Source organism: Microtus oregoni, unplaced genomic scaffold (genome assembly GCF_018167655.1).
Source record: "Microtus oregoni isolate MIOR12 unplaced genomic scaffold, Mior012 000010F_ref0000083, whole genome shotgun sequence".
NCBI classification, from domain to species: Eukaryota; Metazoa; Chordata; class Mammalia; order Rodentia; family Cricetidae; genus Microtus; species Microtus oregoni.
In genome coordinates this window covers 37,178,540-37,204,090 of record NW_024543069.1, presented here as the reverse complement: position 1 = coordinate 37,204,090, position 25,551 = coordinate 37,178,540, and the positions used below count along the sequence as shown (strand labels likewise).

General features: G+C 45.3%; 1 protein-coding gene across 2 annotated transcripts; it reads right to left on the bottom strand.

Moving 5' to 3' along the window:
- Nucleotides 1-1,003: 1,003 nt before the first annotated feature.
- On the bottom strand, nt 1,004-10,229 carry Smim43 (small integral membrane protein 43). Of its 2 annotated transcripts, none has more exons than XM_041658925.1 (3): nt 9,749-10,229; nt 8,970-9,061; nt 1,004-5,041 (listed from the first exon to the last, which is right to left on the bottom strand). In XM_041658925.1, the coding sequence occupies exon 1, from the start codon at nt 9,977-9,979 to the stop codon at nt 9,788-9,790; it is 192 nt and encodes a 63-aa protein (XP_041514859.1). In that variant the 5' UTR covers nt 9,980-10,229; the 3' UTR covers nt 1,004-5,041; nt 8,970-9,061; nt 9,749-9,787. The 2 variants fall into 2 exon arrangements, with proteins under 2 accessions (XP_041514859.1, XP_041514860.1); XM_041658926.1 differs by lacking the exon at nt 1,004-5,041 and adding an exon at nt 7,728-7,797.
- Nucleotides 10,230-25,551: the final 15,322 nt, after the last annotated feature.

The window sequence follows — 25,551 nt, the reverse complement described above, 5'->3', positions numbered from 1 at the left end:
CTGTCCTTTGAGTTTTACGCATGCACTGTGGCGTGCACCCCTCCCCCTTCCTTACAGAGTCAGTAAGAGTAAGACTGTATACAGAAAACACCAGTGACAGTGGGTGCTCACGATGTTCCGGCTGCAGTGCAATTGGAACCCCACTCTACTGGAAAGTTTAGACAGCCATTTGACAAAGCTACAGATTGTCTTACCACACACTATCACAGTCTCTCTCCGTGGTGTTTACCCCAAGAAGCCTGAAAGATTTGTCCACACAGCAACTTGTATGGAAAAGTTCACAGAAGGTTTATCCATAATTGTGAAAACCTTGAAAGCAAGCAGGATGTGCTTCAGTGGGTACAGGAACAAAGTTTAGTATAGCAAGGTAGGAAGAAACGAGCATTTGGTCCACAGCAAGATGAGGAAGAAGCTTGAATTCATGTTGCTGAATTAAAAAAGAAGAAAAGAAAAACAATCTGGACAAGGGCTGCACCCTCCAGAAAACAGGAGACAGTAAGCTGAGTAGTGATTGCCTGGGGCATCAGGAGGGAGGAAGAGAAGGAGATGGAGCACCAATTTTTAGGGTAGTGGAACTTCTGTTAGGGTTTCTCAGTAGCTGTGGAGCCTGGCCTGGAACTAGCTCTTATAGACCAGGCTGGCCTCGAACTCACAGAGATCCACCTGCCTCTGCCTCCCGAGTACTGGGATTAAAGGCGTGCACCACCACCGCCTGGCTGGAACTTCTTTCTGATGTAGTACATGCCACATCAGCTTGTTAAAACAGCTAGCACTAGGACATAGAGGGAATCTTAGCGTAAGCCATACAGACACAGGTCAGCATCAGCATGACAACTGTCCTCCGGCACGGGCTACAGGGCATTTGCCCACAGACGGTTGCGCTAAGTGTCACACACTAAACAGGGTGTTAAGGCTAATAGAGGAGACGCTGTTACTCAGGGAAGGAGGTGTATTTTAAAACTATTTGCTACGTAATTTTCCTAGTAATTCTAAAACTGTTCTCCAAAACTATGAAAACTATTTAAAGAATAAATCAAAATAAATAAAAACAAAATAAAAAAGTAGACTGCATGTACCCAGAAATGTCACATCTAGTATTTTATTCTGTAGTTATACATATTCCAATCACAGATTTATTTCAAAGGGTCATGTGGTGTTACCGAAAATGGCAAAAGCCTAGACAGCTACATGTACATTAAGAAAGAGTCGGTGGCCGGGCGGTGGTGGCGCACGCCTTTAATCCCAGCACTCGGGAGGCAGAGGCAGGCAGATCTCTGTGAGTTCGAGGCCAGCCTGGTCTACAAGAGCTAGTTCCAGGACAGGAACCAAAAGCTACGGAGAAACCCTGTCTCGAAAAATCAAAAAAAAAAAAGAAAGAGTCGGTGGAACAAATGATTCTTTTACCTGAGCTGCTATGACATCATTAGAAAGGAGCAGCCATGTGTGTACACTAGAAGCAGCCACGTGTGTACATTAGAAATAGGTTCATGTGTACACTAGAAGGGGCCACGTGTGTACACTAGAAGCAGCCACGTGTGTCCACTAGAAGCGGCCATGTGTGTATACTATAAGGGGCCACATGTGTGCACTAGAAACAGGCACGTGTTTACACTAGAAGTGGCCATGTGTGTACACTAGATGCAGCCATGTGTGTACACTAGACGCGGCCACGTGTGTACACTAGAAGCAGCCCCATGAGCAAAGAACTGCTGTCTTCTTTGCTTATGAATCAAGCTTAAATAACAAGAGTTACAACTAGGTCTTCAGTCAATATGGATTAAATAAATGAATATGGAATGATTGATTCATCTTAAAAACAAACTTAAAAATGTGCATATAGTTTTCCATTTAGATTTTAAAATATAAGTATGTGCATGAATGTATAGATGTATATTTCACATCAAAAGGGTCTTTAACATTTTGGTGGCCATGCAGGGCATGGTGGCTCATGCCTGTAATTCCAGCACTCAGGAAGCTAAGGTAGGAGAGTGAGGCGGGATCACCATAATCGAAGGCCAGTCTATGCTACAGACTGAGACCATACCTAAACAAACAAAGAGAACATATCATAAAACGACCAATGAAGAACCAAAGAATGCTGCAAACGTGGGCAGCTGACAAAAAATAGAGAGAAATGACCGATGCTCACGCTAAGAGATCTCTGTGAGTTTTGAGGACAGCCTGGTCTACAGAGTGAGTTCCAGGACAGCCAGGACTACATAGAGAAACTCTGCCTCGAAAATCAAAAAACAAACAAAAAACTGTACTTCTAGCGCAGAAGAAAATACAACAGAATGTTCTTGGTAACCTGGGTAAGGGCAAGATAGGCAAATGTCTTCAAAAGAGGACACAGAAAGCAACGAAAAAAAAGGTGAATACATTTAAAACTTCACAATTAAGAATATATCTTTAAAACATTTCCAATAATAACAAAGCGTTCCTCAATACCCCGTGCTTCCGGAAGAGAAGTTGCTCAGAAGGGAGAGTAGACACATGTGCTCTGTTTGTAGAAACATAAACACATATCCCCTTCCTGGACACCATTCTGTCTTCAGTCACTTTTATAAATATCCAGCAAGGTAAGATACTGCCTGTTATCTTTAACTAAGCATGATGCAAATCAGTGCAGATGGCACAGATGTGGGGAACGGTACTCATAGACGGAGTGAGCAAAGTTTGCTGCGTAGACTCAGTGAACCACAGTGCAGACACTTTTCATCACTGAGCTCTGAGTTCAGGGCTTGGAACCGAGAGAAAAGGGGGGCCTTCTTGTTTGCCACGACCAACAGGACAGTGAGGCATCCTCCTTAACCCAGAAACACCCCAGACCAGGACTCAGTTTTAAGTGAAGGAAGCCTGGCCTTCACTGGGGTTTTCTTACTAATTCTATTTCAGTTCCACGTATTCTGGCTTCCTGGTGGGTACCTCCAGCCTGTGACTAGGAGCCTGTTTTAATAACCCCAGTCATGATACGTACATAAATGACCAGACTTACTATGGAGCTAAGACACTGGCATTTGCAGGGAGGGTCCCGTAGAACAGGAAAGACCCAGGAAGACAGCCACTCTTTCCCATTGGATGTTGATGAAGGCGGAGGTAATGTCTGTTCAATAGATAAAGAAGGGAGGGGAGAAAAAGGGAGGGAAGGAAGAGGGAGAGAAGGAAAGAGAAGAAAAGGAGGGAGAGAGGGAGGAGGATAGAAAGGAGGAACAAAAAGGGGAAATTTTGAGGAAAGCTTGTTTATTTATAGAAAAAGGGAAAATCATCCTTTACCACATACCATATACAAAATTCAATTCAAGATAAATAATAAACTTAGTATAAATTAAAAGTGTACTTCTGCCAGGCAGTGGTGGCACACGCCTTTAATCCCAGTGCTGGGGAGGCAGAGGCAGGTGGAGTTCTGGGAGTTCAGCCCGGTCTGCAGAGGGAGTTACAGGACAGGCTCCAAAGCTACACAGAGAAACCTTGTCTTGAAAAATAAAAACAAAAAACTATACCTCTAAGCCAGGTCTGGTGCACGCCTTTAATCCTAGCACTCTGGAGGCAGAGGGACGCAGGTGGATCTCTGTGAGTTTTGAGGCCAGCCTGGTCTACAGAGTGAGTTCCAGGACAGCCAGGGCTACATAGAGAAACTCTGCCTCGAAAATCAAAAAACTGTACTTCTAGTGCAGAAGAAAACACAACAGAATGTTCTTGGTAACCTGGGTAAGGGCAAGATAGGCAAATGTCTTCAAAAGAGGACACAGAAAGCAACGAACAAAAGGTGAATACATTTAAAACTTCACAATTAAAAACATATCATTAGAACATTTCCAAATATATCCATAGATTAGCCACAGGAGGAGGAAATCTCTGTGTCTGTGAAAGGAGTATGCCTGGGACACTAACAGTTCCCACGGCGCCACACAACAGCCCAAACAGCAAACGTGGAGACAATATATTCTACTCAAACTTCAAACATAACAGAAGAATCGCTTAATGATTTTGAAAGGTAACATTCATTGGCATATAAGGTCATCTGTTAAAAGGGAAATCATATAAAAATCAATATCTCTTTTCCTCTATTAACCATATCCTAATTTTAGACAACCAAGTTAGGATAATTACAAGTTACTAAAAATCACACAAAAAAACCTGAGCTACTTGTAATTATCATGTTTATTTCACAACTTTAAAAAATATAAACCATTAGGTATCTTGAAAAACATACACAAAATAATCATTTGGCATTTACGATAATAAAAAGTAAACTAAAATGGAATAAACAATACAAGACAAAATGACCTCTGCCGTGCTGGAGAGATGGCCCAGTGGTTAAGAGCACTGGCTGCTCTTCCAGAGAGGTCCAGACACAGAGGCAGAATACTGTTCACATAAGAAACAAACAAATATTTGAAAAAAAAAATGACCCCTGTCAGGAACATGGACTGGGGTCATGAGATATGGTGGATCAGCCCTGCCATTTTTTTCCATGATCACGTGTCACTAAAACCTATTCCATTTGGTACAAGAAGACATGCAATAGGTAGATAATAACATTTTCAATTTAGTTTCCAACATACTAATTTTCTTTTTCCTCAAGGAGACAAACTCACTGCAAGAAGAGCAGTGAAGCCCATGGGGTGTGGAGCACACAAGCAGCTGCCTCCTCCCCTTCTGACTCTAAAACACACACACAAGGGAACGGGACGAACAGTGCATACAAAAGCCACCCTCTCCATGTGGCTGTCTCGGGTGAAACGAAGTAAGATGTAAGCCCCGCTAGCCATATTTCAGTGTGCACTAGACACTTGTAACTAGCGGTTGCCGCCTTGGGCACCACGGATATAGAACAGTTCCCCATCACAGAGAGTTCTTTTGCACAGCGCTGGGTGTGGGAAGTGTTTCTTCTCCCTCTGCTGGCCAGTACGTAGGCTGTGAGGAGAAGCAGCTCCAGTGGCGATCTCCCAGGATATTCCTGGATTGACAGTGGAGTTGCAGGAAGAGAGGTAGCATTTCTGAGCACAGAGTGACTTCCTCCGTATATGAAAGGGATGGCCTTTGTGGGAATCAAACACAAAAACTTGGTTACCACCAAAATTTAACTAACAGGGAAATGATGAAGGGGACCAAAAGTGAGCAAAAGGAAACAACCTATACTGATGCCACGACCAAAGCTCTAAGAAGAGTCGTGAAGACCCACCACCTACACACACATTCTCTCTCTCTCCCACACACACACACACACACAGACACACACACACACACACACACAGAGCCACAAATGTGCAGGCTTCCAGAATACTTGATTAGAAAATCCTGGTGCAGGGAAAGTCAGCTGTCCAGAGAGGAAACCAGTCCTGACAAACATTTCCCGAGAACTAAGAAGACGTCTTCGCTCTGTTCAGCCACACCCCCTCAAGGTGAGAGGGAATCACAAGTTTCATCTTTCTTGAATTGTACTATGTTCCAGAGCATAGACTTCTGGTTGTCCACCCAACATCTACCTGCATTGTTTTTATCTAGAGAGCTCAGATTTTGGTTGAAGACAACAACTCTATCGTTAAAGAACCCTACAAAGGACAATGGCCAGTGACAGTTCTCGTCAATGAGAGAGGGTCTGTCCATGGAGAAGCTCTTTAGAAAGAAGTGAATTCAGACTGTTTTTCCTTTCAGCTTTCTCCTCCCTGTGAGGAGCCATGGAAACCATGTCAGAATCTGGTGGGGGATGGGGAACAAAACGGCCTATGGGGCCCAAAAATGGGAGCCTATATCCACATTGTCTGAAGGTCAAAGAGTTTCTCTTTGCTCAAACTTCTTGCAATTCTACCCTGACAAAAGGTCAGAGTTGGAACTTACTTCTGTTCCTTTTAAGTTTATTGTCTGTTTCTACCTCAAATAAAGGTCCCGTCTAGATTTAGGTCAGAGATTCTGCTCTTTCAAGGTTATTGTCAACAGGTGTGGTTAATATCCAGACCTTGCATTTCAGGACTAGAGAAGTAGTTGTGTTTCCACCCCTAGCAAAAGTCTAAGGATCTAAGTTCCTACTTCCTTAAGGAGATAACAATGGGTTCCACCCAGGGAGTGATCACTGGAACGCCCTCCTGATACTGTCCTATGTTTTCTGTTTTATTATTTTCACTCATGTCTTTGTTCTCTTTACTATTTTTCTAACCCCCATGCCCCTACCCTGGCAAGTGATATTTTTGTGGAAGCTGGTCTCTAACAAATGGCATCACTACATGGGGTGACAGGTGAACACTGGAAAATGGTGCCCAACGTGGGGCAACAGACGCCCCACAAATTCCAATGCTCTTATTGTTTTAACTGCAGATTCAGCTTAGGTAGGCACAAATATCACAGGCTAGCTGAAAACGTTATTTTGAAAGTACAGAACCCTGCAGTTACTGTCTACATCCTGCGTCAGTATAACTAGAATTCTAAAAGTCTCTAAATCATGATGGGGGGGGGGGGTGGATTCCAACTATCCTTAAATGGCTTAACCATTCACAATGCTCAAAATTCTCCTCGTTTATAATTGAATTCCAGTGCACTTGGTCTGAAACTAGACAGAATTGGAAACATAGAACGCTGCATTAAAAATAGGGTGTCGCATGTTTTTTGCATACCTTGTTCCAAGTTTCCACCTCTGCAATGAACCAAAAACAAATCCTTTCCTCCCAGAAGCCCATGCACAGGGTGAACGCTGGAGAAATCCCCCATGCCACACGTAGGACTGCAGCAGATGGCATTGGGCCCACAGCCGCACCTGGCCTTGCAATTGAAGTACAGGCATGGGGAACCCACTCTATGAGACATTTTAGATTTTGCAAAAATGGGAATGTGGTAGCATTCTCATTCAACTTAAAATGATCTTCTCAATGTACAACCATTGCCATCACAAGTTTGGACATCAGCAAACAACCAAAATTGCCCTCGTAAGATGTGAAGTCATTTTAAACAACCAAAATTTAGACCTAATTATTAAATAGCAACATTTGAAATAAAACATTAATAATGCATCTATTCTTATGACCCATAATGAAATAAATTTGCCTTCTAGCCTTCGTGAAGGCCTTGTGTTGAAAACAAAACAATAATATTGTATAATAAAATTAGGTTTACAAAATGAGCAGTTATTTTAAGTGTTCCTGACTTACCAAATGTTTTAGTGCTAATTCATATTTACCTTATCTTTCAAAGTATTATCGACCAGGCATGGAGGTACATCCTCATCAGGGGGATGAACCAGGCAGCTGGTGTGTTCCAGGGCATTCTGGACTCTATAGTGAGACCCTATCTTATTCATACATATATCAGAATTCAGGGATATTAGGACTAGGGGGTGGTCAATGAATTGAGTAATCCATACATCCAGGAGGATTCTGGATGCCAATACATTAGATCTAGTTCAAATGTAGTTTCTTGAGCCAAGCTTAGCGGCACACTCCTGTAATACCAGAGTTGGGAGGCAGAGGCAGAATGACAAATTCAAGGTCAATCTGGCGCCCAAAGCAAGTCCAGGCTAACTCAGGCTACACAGCAAGCCCAGGCTAACTCAGGCTACACAGCAAGCCCGGGCTATATATCGATACTCTGCGTCTGGAGAACAAATAAACAAAAAGCATCTCTGCCGTGGAGGATCAGTTTTGGGTCTGGGTCTTGGAAAATGGTGATTGGATAAAAAAGAAATAGAAAAGGCAATTCATCCACAGTTGTGGAATTATCAAAGGTGGAATTACTAACCAGAGGGCAGGGCAAAGATGTCACCAACACATTCTGAGGGCAGATGTGAGGAATCTTCATTCATGTGTTCTAGAAATAAGTTCCAGGTAAAAGTCAGGTGAGAAGAATAAATATCCTGGGTGGGGCTACATAAATGAGAACGTAGTAACTGACAAATTAGTGCAGCTGTGATAGAATCGCCCTGTGGAAAGGCAGCCACTCTTGTAAAACTGCAGAGATCAGCCTAATACCGAGATGCCCAAGTTTTCTGTCCTCTCCAGTCAGTGAAAGGTTGGGGTGAATTACACTCTTGGACCCCAGGAGCCCGGGACTACCAGGAGGATGAAAAGATTACAAAGTCAAGAAGCCAAGCTGGTGGTTAAAAGTAATTTACATTCTGATTATTTACAAAGTATGAAATGATTATTTTCTGCCCTTATAAACAAATATAATTGCTCATTAGTCACTCCCATGTTCATTGTCCATGTTCATAATAACCACGCAGCCTTGTAACAAAACATCACTACGTAGAGATAAGCTAATTAGAGGACTATTGTTCAAATCACAATGCAGATTCATGGCTGCAGAGTTTGCAATTCAGACTGGAAACCGAAATCAAGCCTCACTATATCTTTGATAAAGATGTGACAAGGAGATAAGAATTTACCCGAGAAATAATAGCTAAAACAAACCATCGTCTTCATTTAAAAACAGCTTTATTATGTCAGAATGACTTAGAATATGTAGGAAATCAACTTATTGTCTCCAACCAAAATCGTTTCTGGTAGTTACCCCCCTAGACGGGACTATTTTCACTTTCGTTTAAATTATCAACCATTCCCTTCTGTATGATCAGCCTTGGCAAAACATGATGTTGTGGGGTTTAACTCTCCATAGACTGTGTGTGTGTGTGTGTGTGTGTGTGTAAAATTAGTGTTTCCATGGCATAGTGTGTCCCAAACTTTCCCTACTGAAGACAAATTATATTTGCACCTTAGTACTATTTTCAAAAACGGGGGGGGGGGGGGGAGTGGCTAGTAAATTTGCAAATGCTCCTGGCCCCTTTTTATAATTCCCACAAGCCCCATCATTTCCACGGTTCCCACAAGACATCACCTTGAGTTCTTGATTCTGGAGGAAGCTCTCTGATTCAGAGCAGAAACCCCTCAATTTCCAGGTTCCTGCCTCTTGCATCCCGACCCTTCTCTTTGATAGGCCCTGGATCTGGAGACACTCAGCCTGAGTGAGAGGCCCCAGCATACCTTTCTCGAGAAGATTTCCACCAGCCACTGTCCAACTTTGCAGGGCTGTGATCGGAGTCAAGGGTACCAGCCTGGGTCCAGATGACGTAGATCTAAGAAAAGCGATCGGATATGATGAATGAAACGATTTCTCAAACTAACGTTGTCTGACCTTGTTTAGGGAGCACAGGTGGGTTTTACTCCTGATGGTCAGCCTTTTCCAAGAGGTCTGATAAACTAACCGCCGGCAGGCCTCTCCCTTCACACAGCTCTTTCTGCTAGCCCGACCCTCTGCAAAGCAGCCCCTTTTGCCTGCCCTCCAGGCCGCGTCCAAAGGTCATTTCCCAGCGAATCATTCTCATATTTACCCTCTGCTGTCCCAGGGTCTAAACCCACCTTTGGCTACCCCGCAGGTTAGACTAGGAGTAGCAATCAAAAGTAGGAGGAAACCTCCCGCCCCCAACAGGTCCCTGAATCATTTCTCCCGTGCATATTGGAACGCCCCTCAAAGCAAAGCATTTAGATAATTAATTTTGTTGGAAGTGGCTGAGCTGAGTTGGCTGAATAATGGACTTTTGCACAAATGCAGTTCGTCTACAAAGAATTCACAGGTGTGCATCCATTCTCGCTCCCAAACTGACCTCTAACCCCGAGTTCCCCTCCTGGCATCAGGCTTGCTCTAGAAAAACTCTGCTCCCTGGCCAGACTCTTGTCGCTGTGGTCCCCTGCCCTGGAGAGGGTCCGGAGACCTGGGAGGAGCAAAGAGTGTGTCCCCCCGCCGCCACTCCCGAGGGGTGTACCTGAATCCCCTCCGGAGCTGAGACCAGCCCAGCGCTGGGTTACACCGCTTGCTCGTTATTGAAACCCCACGGTTCCCGGTGCAGTGACAGGCGCCCGGGCTGCAGCGTCCCGGCTGTGTTGGCCACCGAGTTCTTCAGCTGCTTGATGACCACGAAGAGCAGGAGGAACAGGAGGAAGAGCAGGAAGAAGAAGAGCGCCAGGTAGAGCAGCAGATTCAGCTCCCACTCCATGCTGGGCACCGCCCGGGCGCTGTGCGCTGCGTTTCGCCTGGAAAGGCTGCGCGCGCTCGCCCCCGGGTCCCCAGCTCAGCTGCGGTTCGCCTGGCCTCCGCGGCTCCCCAGGAGCGCCTGGACCCTTGGACCAGATCTACGAGCGCCGCGGATCTTCTCCTGCGTGGAGATAGGCGCTAGCTAGCTTCTCCAGAGCGTACTTCAGCGGGTGGAGACAGGAGAAACCGCCCAGTATCCCCGGGTGCCTGCAGGTGGCTTCCTGCAGGTGTCCTTAAGACTCCCATTGGGAACAGCTATTGGAACTCCTGTTCCCTCCCTTCGTAATTAATGTCTCTGGTAATGTGTACCACTTGCACTTTTCCAAAAGAGGCACAGAAGAGTTAAAGGTGGAGAATTAAAAAAAAATTAAAGAATTAAAGAAAGTGCCATCGGAAGGTTGGGAGATGTTCCTTGCTGTGAACAAGTGTCCATAGTTTCACTTCAAGCTGCCTTGCCCGTTAGAATTGCAGAAGTCATGTAAGACAGAGTACATTTATTTTCTCTCTCTCTCTTTTTTTTTTTTTTTTTTTTGGTTTTTCGAGACAGGGTTTCTCTGTGGTTTTGGAGCCTGTCCTGGAACTAGCTCTTGTAGACCAGGCTGGTCTCGAACTCACAGAGATCCGCCTGCCTCTGCCTCCCGAGTGCTGGGATTAAAGGCGTGCGCCACCACCGCCCGGCCTAAAATGAATTTCAAATGTCATATTTTACAAAAGCTTTCTGTTGCTGGCTTGAAATTCAATTTTCTTTCTTCTTCTTCTTCTTCTTCTTCTTCTTCTTCTTCTTCTTCTTCTTCCTTCCTTCCTTCCTTCCTTCCTCTTCTTTCTTCTTCCTCCTCCTCCTTCTTTTGTAAAAAGAGAAACAAAATGTCTTCAAGGTTCTTTTTGAGACCCCACCTCAACAGCTCCGTGTTCAGAAGAACCAGTATCTCAGATGGTGAAACTCTGACAGATATGAAGTTCTTTGTTATCGAGTGGGCCACTTAGTTTTTTGGTCATGTCATAAAATGTGTAAAAGAAATTCACTTTAAGGAGCACGGGGTGATTTCGAACCATCATTTCAGGAGTTTGGGTCCTGGTCAGCTGGATCCATTTGCTTTTAGGCCTGCGAGAAACGGAAGCACTGGTATGAGCCCCAGGACAGGCTGCTAGGTTCAGGCAACCAAGGAAAAGTAGAAGTGGATGGATCCAGGGACAAAATGCGCTCTTCAAAGCCACACCCCGAGTTTAGGCCCCACTTCCTGAGAGCTCATTCTTGCCTGAATTTATCAATGGATTCATTCATCCATCCATTGATGTCCTTCCTGTCCTCATGGTCCAGTCCCCTCTCGATTGCCACTGCCGGCTGAGAACCACTCCCTCGACACATGCAGCTTTTGAAGGACACTTTGCACACAGATCATAATATTGTGTAACTAAGTACCCCAAAACCCAATGGCTAAAAACAGCAAGAATGTTAACAATTTTTGCCAGTTACCCGTGGGTCAAGGATTTGAGAATACTTTTAGTCAGGCGTGGTAGCATACCCCTATAATCCCAGCACTTAGGGTCTGAGGCAGAAGGATCATGAGTTTGAGTTTAGCTGTAACCTCAAAGCAAGTTTTAGGCCAGTTTGACCTATATAGTGAAATTCCCATAGCGCATGTGTGTGTGTGTGTGTGTGTGTGTGTGTGTGTGTGTGTGTGTGTTTATACGCATGCATGCGTGTGTGTGTGTGTGCATGAGTGTGTGTCTGTTACTTAGTCTGGGTGATTCTAGCTTGGAGATTCTCAAATGCTGTGTCGTTTGCAGACTGTCCTGCAGCCCAGGTTCCCCTTGTAGGACAGAAAACTCACAGCTCTGGGGAGCAGTGCTGGTTGTTGGTGGAAAACCTCAGTCCCTTCGAAATGGGCTTCTCCACACGCCTCCAACGCCACCAGTATCTGGTACAGCAAGTGAGGTAGCAGAGCTAGGCAGAGGCTTCAGGGCCATTGCCCACTAGCTACAGGAGTCACATGTCATCATGTCTGCAAAGACACAATGGTTAAACAGCTCAGATACCCAGGATCCAGGGACACAGGTATCAGGGCTTCCTGAAGACCTTCAAGTCTGGCCATCACCAAAGCTTGCCCAGGTCATCTCCTGAGCTTCTGGCTTTATTTCATTCTTTATTTGCAAAGATGTGAGCGCTGCCAAGACTCAGACTGGTGGGGGGAATGAGGCCCAACAAGCATATCCCAGATTATATGATGGGTTGGGCACAGCCTGTGGCTGTTTCGGTGACGTCAGAGGTCACACAGACAAGATGGTAGGAGTGAACCGAAGGTCAGAGGACTCGGTTCTGGTCTCAGCTCTACCTGGCAATGGTTACAGCTTCCATGATCTCTCTTGCATTTGCTTACCTTGCCCTTGGATCTACAATCAGGGACAAAATGATTGGGATGTTAACAATTTATTTTTTAAGCCGGGCGATGGTGGCGCACGCCTTTAATCCCAGCACTCGGGAGGCAGAGGCAGGTGGATCTCTGTGAGTTCGAGACCAGCCTGGTCTACAAGAGCTAGTTCCAGGATAGGCTCCAAAGCCACAGAGAAACCCTGTCTCGAAAAACAAAAAACAAAAACAAAAACAAAAAAACAATTTATTTTTTATATATAATGTCAGGTGCTAATGTTCTGTTTTTAGGATCTCCAGTATTACAGACTACTGTTAAAATTTTACAAGTTTTTGCTTCAAGCATCTTAGTGGGTGCAGAGTCAATCAACAAATGGGTGGATTAATGGATAGATAGATAGATAGATAGATAGTAGATAATTGTGATATACCACCATCTCTGTCTCTGGCTCACTATCTCTCTCTCTCATACATATTGATCTACTTCATATCAGGGCTGTGTTGACACAGGCTTCTAGGAATTATTGTTAAATGCTTCAAGAAAATTACTGAAATATGACTATTATTAGAAATCACATCATATAAATTAATAATGCTAACAACCGAATACATACTCAAGCCTCATCCTCCCATTGATTTTTTCCCATGCATCTCCATTATCAACACACTTATGTGTCTGTTGCTGCTGTCAGATAGACAAATGCATCCTCCTGCTTGTTTCTTCCTAACCATGCTCGCTCAGTAAAGAGATTGTCTTAATTAGGGTTTCTATTGCTGTGATGAAACACCATGACCAAACGCAACTCGGGTAAGACAGGGTTTATTTGGCTGATACCACCATATCACTGTTCATCACTGGAAGAAGTCAGGACAGGAACTCAAATAGGACAGAGGCAGAGTTTGACCCCAGGAAATGGACCAATGTACAGATGAGGACCAGAGCCAATTGTTAGTGTTATCTAATGGGCCTCTGTCATAGACTACTAAGTAGAGTCGAAATTCCTATCCACATTTCACAGAATTCTGACTTCCTAGAATCCCACTGCTCTCCCGGAAGCACCACATGTTCCTCTGGGTAGATTTCTCTGTTTTATGTAATCTTGGCAAGGGAACAGATACCCAAACCAGGTTTCCGTTGCTTCATCCTATTATGGAAACCTGGGTACCAGATATAGTTTCTACCTCCTCTGGAACAGCTCAGAGAGAAGGGCGCAAAGAGTCAGGGCAGAAACACAGCTAAATGTCCTTCATGCCAGACTCAAACTTGGGAATGGACAGACTGGGGGCAATGATTGGAGAGGTGCGTGTGTTCACGCAGGGGTGTTCTGAAAGGGAGAACAGTCCAGGGTCAGGACCTGGTTTCTTCTGGGTCCACCTGCACAGCAGCCTTGAGCCTTCCCTTCTGGGCCCTCTTCCTTGTTTCCATTCTGGAAGTTGCCAGGTACTTTAGGCGACCTCACTCTTGTAGTTAGGCCACGTGGTTAAAGACAGCTTGCAGAGAAGCGCGCTGACTGACAAGGAAAGTGTTGCTTACACACTTCACACGAGATGAGCACCATAATCAACAAGCCGTTTGATAGAAAAATGATATGGCAGCTGGACTTCTGTCTTAGGGTTTTTATTGCTTTTAAGAGACACCATGACGACAGAAATTCTTTTTAAAAAAGGACTTTGCAGCCGGGCGGCGGTGGCGCACGCCTTTAATCCCAGGACTCGGGAGGCAGAGGCAGGCGGATCTCTGGAAGTTCGAGGCCAGCCTGGTCTACAGAGCTAGTTCCAGGACAGGCACCAAAAGCTACAGAGAAACCCTGTCTCGAAAATCCAAAAAAAAAGGGGGGGGGGACTTTGCAGTCCTACTTTTATGAATACGTTACTCAGTGGATTATACTCTCATACCACTATTTTTTTAAAAAAAAGATTTATTTATTTATTTATTTATTTTGTATAGTGTTCTGACTGCATTATGCTTTTATGCCAGAAGAGGGCACCAGATATCACTATAGATGGTTGTGAGTCACCACGTGGTTGCCGGGAATTGAACTCGGGACTTCCTAACCTCTGAGCTATCTCTACAGCCCAACCACAGCAACTCTTATAAAGAAAATATTTAATTGGGGTGGCTCACTTGCAGTTTCAGGGTTTCCGTCCATTATCATCATGACTGGGGGCACGGCCACGCGCAGGCAGATGTGGGGCTGGAGCTGAGAGTCCTTCATCTTGCAGGCAACAGGAAGTTGATTGAGACACTGAGCAGTCGGTATCCTGAGCTGGAGTCCCCAGGACTGGAGGTAGGGAGGACAGGGTACCCCTGGCAAGACCAGGATGAAAGTGAAGGGGACCCTTCCCTGGAAACCTTGAGAGTTGAGGGGGGGAAAGGTGGTGCACAGTTGTGATCCTAGAATTTGAGAGGTCTGGGCAGGAGGCCCTAGGATGCAGGAGACTCTGCCTCGGGGTGGGGGTGGGGGGCCTCGGAGGTCAAAACTTCAAATGAGCCAGTATCAGCCTGAAGAATATTCTAGAAAGAGGTTGAAGGATAAAGGCTTTATGCTGCCATGCTCAGGTTCACTTCAACGTAGACTGCCCATTTAATCAGCAGCTTAAATGAATGTATAAATGTTAATAAATACCTGTATCCACTCTCAATAGAATTAGCACTCAAACTAACTTGATTGCAGCAATAATAGCATTGTGTTTCCTCGTGTTTTAGCTGCCATGGCATTTTATACCGTTAAGTCTCAAACCCTGGGACAAATGGCTGAGATGCCTATTTAACATATCAAAGTGCACCCAGTTGCCAGGTTCTCCCAGCATCCCTCAGTCCCTACCTTTTACAGGGTGTGGCTGACCTACCCCACCCTCTACCCTGAACTCTCCAGCCCAGGGCCTGAGCTGCCCTTCCCCCAGAGGCTCTTCCCTGTATAACCCGGCCTTTTTGGTTGCCCACCTGTCTGTACCTTTGCCCTCTTGGCTGCCGCACCTCATTTCTCCTCTTTTCCTTTTCCCTCCCTCCCTCTTCCCCCTCCCCCACATGGCCCACCTCAGACTGGTCACATCTGCTCCAGACTCTCCCAGATGTTCCCGCCTCTAGCTATACTCTCCACATACCTACAGATGTTCCCGCCTCTGGCTATACTCTCTCACATACCTACAGATGTTCCCGCCTCTAGCTATACTCTCCACATACCTACAGATGTTTCCTCCTCTAGCTATACTCTCCACATACCTACAGATATTCCCACCTCCAGCTATACTCTCCACATACCTACAGATGCTCCCGCCTCTAACTATACTCTCCACATACCTACAGATATTCCCGCCTCCAGCTATACTCTCCACATACCTACAGATGTTCCCGCCTCCAGCTATACTCTCCACATACCTACAGATGTTCCCGCCTCTAGCTATACTCTCCACATACCTACAGATGTTTCCTCCTCTAGCTATACTCTCCTATATATATCTACAGATGTTCCCGCCTCTAGCTATACTCTCCTATATATATCTACAGATGTTCTCTCCTCTAGCTATACTCTCCCTCATACCTACAGATGCTCCCACCTCTGGCTATACTCATATATATATCTACAGATGTTCCCGCCTCTAGCTATACTCTCCTATATATATCTACAGATGTTCTCTCCTCTAGCTATACTCTCCCACATACCTACAGATGTTCCCGCCTCTAGCTATACTCTCTCACATACCTACAGATGTTCCCGCCTCTGGCTATACTCTCCCACATAGCGACAATAACTTTCTACTTCAGCATACCCGGGAGCAGTCATATTCTTCCTTTCTTTTTTACATTCATAAACCATTTAGCACCATCTGAATGTTAGGTTCTGTGATATAAATGGCTTAGAGGAACAAATCTTTCTCTTCCTAAGCATGTGTATAAATGGAAATCCATGGAAAGAAAACCTAAGGATTTTAAAGATAGAGAGAAGCTGACTACAGATTAAAGCTGTGCACGTTCTTCAGCTACAAAGAGCTCTTGCAATGCCCAGGCAGGACGGCTGGACTCCACGCCACCACCCACAATGTGGACTACGCACACACTCCCACTAACACAGTCTGCCCTTTTCCTGACTCCATCAGGAACTGTCCGTTTTCAAGCATGTTTGTCTCCTCCCCACGGGTCTCAGACTAGTCAAATGCTGCTCCAGACCCCACAGTCCTGGTCTAGGACATCCATGGCAGACAGTTAAGAGCTCTTTGACTGCCTGGTCCTCCCCACCCTCACGTTGACGTGGAGAGTATCCCAATAGGCACCACAGACGTTAATGAAAAGATCTGAGAACAGAGGTACAAAAGCTTCTTTGTCTTGTAATTGTGCTGCAGAATAAAGGGACATCTGGAATCGAATATGGTCAGTTTTCAGCCTCTAAGCTTACCTGTTGGGGTACCTACAGGATGGAGGCAGCTTTGTAGAGGAAGGAGTGGGGGCTGGAGGGAGCACAAGCCTTCCAGGACCTTTATAAGGCTGGCTTGTCTGGGTCCGAAATGAATCCAAGAGAAACAGAAGAGATGTTCTGCCCTGTGCTGTAGTCATGAGAGGTCATTTGGCCATGATTGACAGGACTTGATTCTTCTACACATTCTCCTAGGTGCTATGGGCCATGAACACTGAGTTAATAGATGTACGTAGCTCTGATTAGATAAGATAGCTTTCAAAGCACGTCATTATGTGTGGAGATGGGATTCATAGTCTCCAGGCTCCAGGACACACTGTACTGGTTAGTGAAGGCCTAATTTAGTTCCAGCGATCCTAGTGACCAATAATATCTCAGAAGCATTATGGTCACACTGTCCACAACCTTCTGATAATTGCATTTCCCTTGCTTCTGCTTCATTCACCAGCACAGCACCGTGGCCATTTCTAAGTGGTACCAACTAGAGTCCCTTGAAACTGTCCTCATCCACCCTTGTCACAGGCCAGGTGAGGACTGGGAAAGCTACGAGACAGTCACAGCTGTGGGAGGGCAGAAAGCTAGATCCTTCCTCTTGAAGATGTTGTGTCAAGTTAACTAACCACCAGCAGCGTTCATATTCCCATACTGTCTCCTCTTCTCCCACTCCATCCTACGGGAATAGCTGAAGGGGTTAGCACAATGCCTATATATATATATATATATATATATATATATATATATATATATATATATTGAGCTCTACATTTTTCTCTGCTCCCCTTCCTGCCTCTCCCCCACTTCAATCCTCTCCCAAGGTCCCCATGCTCCCAATTTACTCAGAAGGTCTTGTCTTTTTCTACTTCCTACTTCCCATGTAGATTAGATCTATGCAAGTCTCTCTTAATCTGCTCGGTGTTGTCTAAGTTCTCTGGGATTGTGGTTTGTAGGCTGGCTTTCTTTGCTTTATGTTTAAAAACCACCTCTGAGTGAGTACATGTGATAACTGTCTTTCTGTGTCTGGGTTACCTCACTCAAAACATTTTCTAGCTCCATCCATTTTCCTGCAAAAGTCAAGATGTTGTTGTGGTTGTTTTTTTCTGCTGTGTAATACTCCGTTGTGTAAATGTACCACATTTTCCTTATCCATTCTTCTATCGAGGGGCATTCAGGTTGTTTCCGGGTTCTGACTGTGACAAACAAAGCTGCTATGAACATGATTACCACAATGCTTTTACAATGAGGTACTCTTCAGTAAATCAGGCATCTGTGATGAGCTACTTAATCTCAGGTCACTGTCTGGGGCTGTCAATGAGGAGGGAGAGAAGAGAGCAGGATTGAAGCAGGGACACCTGGGAAGAGATCTCTGTGAGGGGTCTGTCTTAGTCAGGGTTATCACTGCTGTGATGAAACAACATGACCAAAATCCAAGTTGGGGGAAGGAGTTTATTGGGCTTACACTTCCACATCAAGGTCCACTATTGAAAGAAGTCAGGACAGGAACGCACACAGGACAGGAACCTGGAGGCAGGAGCTGATGCAGAAGCCATGGAAGAGTGCTGCTTAATGGCTTGTTCATCATGACTCAGCCTGCTTTTTTTTTTTATAGAACCCAGGACACCGGCCCAGGGATGGCACTACGCACAGTGAGCTGGGCCCTCCCACAGTGATCGCTAGTTAAGAAAAGGCTTCCAGGCTTGCCTGCCTCCAGCTCTATCTTATGGAGGCATTTTCCCATCTGAGGCTCCCTCTTCTCAGATGACTCAGGTTGACTATATACCATAAAACAGGGTCTGGAGGATGATCCCAAACTTACCACTTAGAATACTGCTGTGAAAACCACTTTCGATACTGTTCTTGGCTTAGATTGTCTTAAACACAACAGATATCACAATAGATATCAAATCTATCCCATTACAAAAGAGAAATATTAAGCGGCAGATTGTAACCCCGGCCAAGCAGTATTGCTTTAGAGTCTTTCTGGTATGTTAGTCACAAACATTGGAGTCAATATGACTGTGGCTAACCCTAGCCGTGGATCAATCCTGTCACATAGCCAAAGAAAGAATCTTAGCATTATTGAGCGACAGAGTTTTGTTCAACTCAGTTTTAATGACAGCGATGGGACTGCTGACACTAACGAGATCTACAAACTTTATAGGAGCTAATGGGGTTGGGAGCTGCACATGCGCGCACGCACACGCACGCGCTCAAGGGCAGGAGCCGCACAGCTAAAACGGGGCGGCTCCGGGAGGAGAAGAAATGGAAAGGAAAGGACACTGTTGGTGAATCACCAGCCCGTCAGAGCTGGCGAGCCCGGCAGCTACAGCCTGAGCTCTCACATCTGGTGCTCCAAGCTGTTGTTCACACATCCACAGTGAACACTGAGACATCCAGACTTGGATCCCAGCCCCGGTCCCCGGCGCTCTCCCTTTCCGAAGCTATTGCTATATTTCAAATGTCGTTGCCTTGGGCATCTCTCTTGCCTGCTGGATCTCCGGGACACTTTTGGTTACCCACCTAGACCAGAGTCTTGCTTTCTTCCTTAATCAGAATTCCCACTTAATTCAGGAATCTCCCTCTTCCCCTGTGGCACAGATAAAACTGTTTCAGAGAACTGGGTCCTGAATGGTCTAAAAATGCACAGAGAGACTAGAATGGTTTCTTATTTTTGTTCTACAAGAGAGCCTGTGGCCTACATTGACTTCATATATGAGTCAGCTTCTCTGCAAAACAGGACAAAGCTTCTGCAGCCATCAAATGGTTCCAAGACTTTTAGGAGGGGCGAGATGAAAAACAGTGAAGTCTAGATGCCACAGAATCCCAGCCCAGGGCTGGAGGCGCAAAGAACACATCAGCACTAAAGAGCCTGCTGTCGTTGTACTGAAAGGCCACCAAAGCGCTCACTGTGCCCCGGCTGGTCGAGTGAGAGCGAGGGCCACAGTTACTAGCCACTTCCCAAGGCAGCACCAGAAGCCAGGTGGCCAAGAGGTTTCCCCACATCTTTGTGGGACAGGAAGCTTCAGGGGAAGCTCCCCAGCAGGAAGCCCAGGTGTTCTCTACAGGAGGAAAGAGAGACCAGCCACAGGCAAGGCAAGAGGACATTGGCCCAGCAGGTTAATGTGATCCTGTAATTCACAGATTAAGGAGTCTTTCTCTTTCCTCCCTCCATCCCTGTCCCTCTGTCCCTCTCTCCCTCCCTCTCTTCTTCCTTCTTCTCCCTCTCTCCCTTCTTCCCCCCTCCCATATATATAAGCTAATGCACGCCATCCAAGTCTCTGATGGCAGCTAGTCTACATCCTCCAGAACCAGCCATGGGCTAAGATCATTTGACAAACTCTTGGCAAAGCAAACAGAGTCTGCATGAGTTGCAGAGTGGCGTGGTTGGGTAGCGATACAACCAGTCCTGAAGGCTTGTTCTTTGTCGTGCTTTGGACAAAATTCCACTGTAGTGGCATTTCGATTGTATTTTAATAAATAAAGCCTGCCTGAAGATCTGAAAGTAAAACAGCCCCACTGGTCAGCCTCACAGACCAGGCAGTGGTGACACACACCTTTAATCCCAGTAGCCACACTAGTTGCCATAGAAACGGGGCAGTCTTTAATCACGGTGGTGCACCTTTAATCCCAGCCCTAGAGAGGATTATAAAATGGGAGGAAATAGCTCTTAACACACAATCTCATTCTGAGGTTCCTGGAGACAAGACTGCTATTTCAGACTGAGGTAGCGGTAGCGTCAGTGGCTGACTGTTTTGCTTTTCGGCTCTTCAGGTTGAACCCCAGTTTTGACCCTGAGCTTTTATTAAACGCGCTACATTCCATCATCTTTAAATTTGGTATTTCTGAGAGTACCATCATTTTTTTCTTATCTAACAGGACTGAAATATTTTAAAGGCATCTAGCACTTTAATGAGAGAGAGAATTGTAACCAAGTGGGGTAATGTGTGAGACCAGCAAAGGACATCCACACAGCCCACTGGCCACTGGCTCTTTCCTCGGGAGATCTCGACAAGCACATGTTTGTTTGATGGCATTTACGCCCACTTCAATCGCATGTGCTGTCTTTAGTTTAATTAGTCTCAACACCTAATCAAGATGTCCAGCATCAGAGCTGCAGAGAATTTTAAGCCTTTTTCCATTTTCCAAAAGTTCAAAAGTCATGGGTTATAAATTCAACAATGCACTCGGGAGGCAGAGGCAGGCAGATCTCTGTGAGTTCGAGGCCAGCCTGGTCTACAAGAGCTAGTTTCAGGACAGGAACCAAAAGCTACAGAGAAACCCTGTCTCGAAAATCTAAATAAATAAATAAATAAATTCAACAATGAAGAGACTGTCCTATTGTTTCCCTTGTGACCCACAATGCATGTAAAATGTCAGGGTACTGACAATCATGATCCTCCCCCCTCCAGCACCCACCTGTGCTTCTTATAATCAGTCTCACCTGGGACCATAGGCTGCTGGGCTCAGAACGTCACTCTGCACCAAGAATTGCATTTCTCCATCCATCCCAGCAGAACCACAGCCATTCCTCACCTAAGAGGAGAGAGAAGTTCACGATTACATAGTTCTGCCTCTTTTCTCCTGTATTTGTCAGCTGAAACGGTTGTTTGAAAGAGGGAACCAGGCAGACACCAGCTTTGCTGTTTTGCTGGTGTCTTGGTCATTTACCATGTTACTCTCCCTCTGCGCAGTCCCATCAGGTTCAGGTGTTAGAGAAAAAGTTGGTGAGAACCTAGGAGGCCAGGGTTCTGGGCAGTCCTTGCTGGCACAGGCCCTGAACTCTGGCTGTGGTGGTAACTTCTTTGTGGTTCCTAAATTGGGGACATACACACAATTATCCCCGCACTCTTCTGTTCTTTCTGCCAAAACCAGGGGTGGTGGAAGAGGGAGATTATCTGGGTGAATTGCTTCCCAGCTGCTATGATGACAGGCAAGGCTTGGAACCCAAAGTGACCTCCTCCTGGAGAACAAATTGCTCTCAGAAGGCCCCTGCCCACAACAGGACAGTTCCCCTGCCCTTCCCAGCTGGGACATCATTTCTCTCACTTCTGAGCTATTTGGGGTAACGAGCAGGTTGACTTCCTAAACTGCCTCTCCATCGCTGCAAACCAAGAAGCAAGACTGAGCACCACAGGGCAGAGAAAATCACCAAGAACACATGCGCACACGTTCTTTTACCTCTTTCTTCTCTGGTGAAGCGATCACACCCTTCCTCCCATGTTTCCTGTGTCATGTAGAAAACCCGGGGACCAGCCTGAGCTAGCTACTAGCTGTAGGTGTTTCAGATTCTCTTTGGAATCCAGCGGACTCTGCCTAGGGAGCTTCCTACTGTTTACACTGACCTCTTCAAGTTCCTAAACACTAAAGTCCAAAGCATTTCTTACTTGGAAAGGATGTGAAAAAGACAGCCATGTTAATGAGGTACCCCATCTGGCTGCTGTGAGCAGGGTCGCTTGCCTGCGGCTTGTTCTTGTTTGTTTGTTTGGGAGTGCATGCTGTTTGGTTTTCTTTCATTTTCTCCCTTTTTTACTCTTTGTTTCATAATTTATATAACAAATTTTAGACAGCTTCATCCCATTCCCCTTTCTTACTCCTCCCCCACAAAAACCCTCTTCCCCCTCCTACCTTCTCGTCCCCTCCAAACCCTCTTCCCCCTCCTACCTTCATGTCCCCCCCAGACCCTCTTCCCCCTCCTACCTTCATGTCCCCCCCAAACCCTCTTCCCCCTCCTACCTTCACGTCCCCCCCCAAACCCTCTTCCCCCTCCTACCTTCATGTCTCCCCTGCTCACCGAGGCGCTTGTACAGTGTGGTTAAGAGGTTATCCACTCTAGCACAAACAACTTACCAATGGCTACCTCCCTTTTCCCAGGAACAACATGTTAACTAATAGTCCCTTCGGGAGGCACGGGGCTTCATGGGTCCCTCCTTAGTAGACGTAGATCTTGGACCTTCAAGCAATTCCTTTGATTCATCAGATCTGCTGTCCCTGCTTGCAAGGCGTCCGTCACCATTAGGCCTGCTGACTGTTGACATTCCCTGACAGAAAGAGGGAGTTAGGAGAATTATTAGACCCTTACCTGAGATTCCATGCCACCTCACCTCCCAGGCCATATCTGTAATTCTTCCCTAAATACATATGACCGCAGGGTCTCGATAGGTGCTGGAGTGTATACTGAAGGGAGGTTAATGGAGAGGGGTACCTGTGAGTCTGGGGGGAAATCATGACCCATGCTGAGGAAAGACTTCCCAGTGCAGCGCTTTGGGGGTTGGGGGCCCCTATGCTCTGGCAGGCAACTCCTCACCCATAATCTGTAAACAGGTTCAATAAAATACTTGGTTATCTGGGTAAAGTTTGGTTTGTCCTTGGGAACTTATGAAGAAGGGGTAGACATGCTTTATGTCTCCCTCGGGAAGGAATTCTTTTATCTATCTATCTATCTATCTATCTATCTCTATCTATCCATTAGAAAAACTATCTTTCCTCATTTTACATACCAGTCCCGGGAAGGAATTCTCACCTCATTCATCCGTGATGGAATGCATGTTGACGGGTTTGTTTTTGTCCAGATCATGTGTGATAAACACAGCTGCAATGAGTTCATTGCCTGTGGTTATTAGGCCACACATGAATGTATTGTCTAGGCATAAGACGGGAGAATCCTGCATTTTTACCATCGCAAGAAAAAGGTTTCTACTAGTCCTCAGCTAATTTTGAGCACAAATTAATCTCATTTTATATACTTCTTCAGAAACACTGAATAATACTAGAAGAACATTTTGTTACCAAGCGATTGACAACCTGTGATTGATGCCTTCTTTTATATCATGACAATCATTTCACAGACGTATTAGGAAACTTATACTTGGTACATATACGTCATCCACAAGACTCCATTTCTAATGAATTTCACATTCTAATGCTTCAAAGGGAAAGTAATCTCTGTTCTTAGCTTGAACACAAGCAGACTGTTAATAAAAGAATGATTATTTTGTCTGACATTCTGTAACACACTACTGATAATATTTGTAGAAATTAGCTCATTCACACTGGCAATATTCTGAAACTGTGCTTTATACTGGGATTTTTTTAAATAATGTGAAATTAAGTTGTGAGATAAGTTTTATAATAATGCTTATACTCTCCAGTTGTGAAAATTATATAATAATAATAAAACAAGTATATGTTTTTTAAAAATATTCCATTACTTTATTCATTTTTTAAAAACTTCTTTATTGGTTCTTTGAGAGTTTCAATTGTATGTTTCTAGTGAATTATTTGATGCAGCTAATCTTTTTCTAGAGGCTTTCTAATGGAAACACGAAATTTGTTCAAACTTACCACTGTAGACCCTACTATGTCGGAACTTAGTATTTGTTACCCTAGAATAGTAAGCGTTTTCAAAGAGCATGTGACGTTAGACATTAGAATCCTATTAGAATGTGGTGACTCTGTGTCTGAGCTCTGGAGCCCTTGGCTTCATCCTGCAGGGGCCCCAACTCTCTGGATCCCATTGTCTTATCTGCAGAACAGACAAGGTGCAGAGCAATCTTGGCTCCTTTAAGTCTCAGGTATTTATTGGTGACCAGACACTGAGACAGAAACTTACAAAGAAAGTTTGATTTTGGCTCATGGCTTTGCTGTGGTCAGCTCGAGGCTGTTTTGGGGCCTGCCGTACATCATGGTGTGATGTAGGAGGGTCATCATCTGTCTATGTGTTATTTTCTTTGGTTAATAAAGAAGCTGTCATTCACAGTGGAACAAAGCTCTCACATCATAGATGGGGCATAAAAACAGAGGAAGGGACCAGGATCCTCAATCTGCTTCAAGATCCTGTCCGGAAAAACTTACCCCTCCTCTGAGGTCTACCTTCCAACAGTGCCTAGTGGGGGCTGTGCTGCAGATGAGTTTTCCCCTGGACATCAGTTGCCTTACAATATACCAGCCCCAAACAGTGCAACAATGTTTCTTGTCAATGCTAGCCTCAGTACCCGCTCCAGGGAGCCTGATTCTCACCTAGTCAAAGTTCCTTGTTTTTTAGATTTGCCTAAGTAGGTCATGAAGCTAACCCTCCCTTCTGTGGTCTGAGCTTGAAGGAGTCCCGGTGCTTGGGCTCCAGGGCCACCTCTTAGGTCTGAGGCTTCTCCAAGTCTTGCTTCCTGTTTCCCATTTGTGCACTTGTGCTATCCAACAGGCATCATGGCTCATGATCGCTCATTAAGGTTAGAGTTTGGGCCATTTTAATCAAATGTGGGTCACTAGCATCTGTAATCATAAATCAGGACAATAAATGTGGGTTACTAGCATCTGTGACCGTAAGTCAGGACAATAGAAGTAGTTAGGGAAAATGGAGAGAGAAATGGTACCTGGAATAAAAGGAGAAAAAGAAGTTGCCTAAAGTTTTGAACAAAGAATGATGGGCTTCAAACAGTGTGAGATTTAAGTCTTCACGGAGAAGGATTAAAATCACTTTTTAAAAAAAGGCAACTGATTGGCGTGGTATACACCTATAAAATCAGGACTTGGGAGCCTGAGACAGGAAGGTGGCAAATTTGAGGCCATATGGGAGACCCTCTCTGTCCCCCACTCTATATATTACCCTCCCCATCTCCCAAATTAAGAGGATTCGCGGCCAACGTGATGTCCTTGGTAGAATGAGTGTGAATTCGTCGATCTAGTCTGCACCTGTCTTTCTCCTCCAGGATGCTCCATTTAGTGGGTGGGTGGGCCTCCCATCTACACTCTAAACTTTCTCTG

Coding starts and splice junctions, on each gene's coding strand:
- Smim43 (XM_041658925.1), bottom strand. CDS start 9,979: ATGGAGTGGGAGCTGAATCTGCTGCTCTACCTGGCGCTCTTCTTCTTC.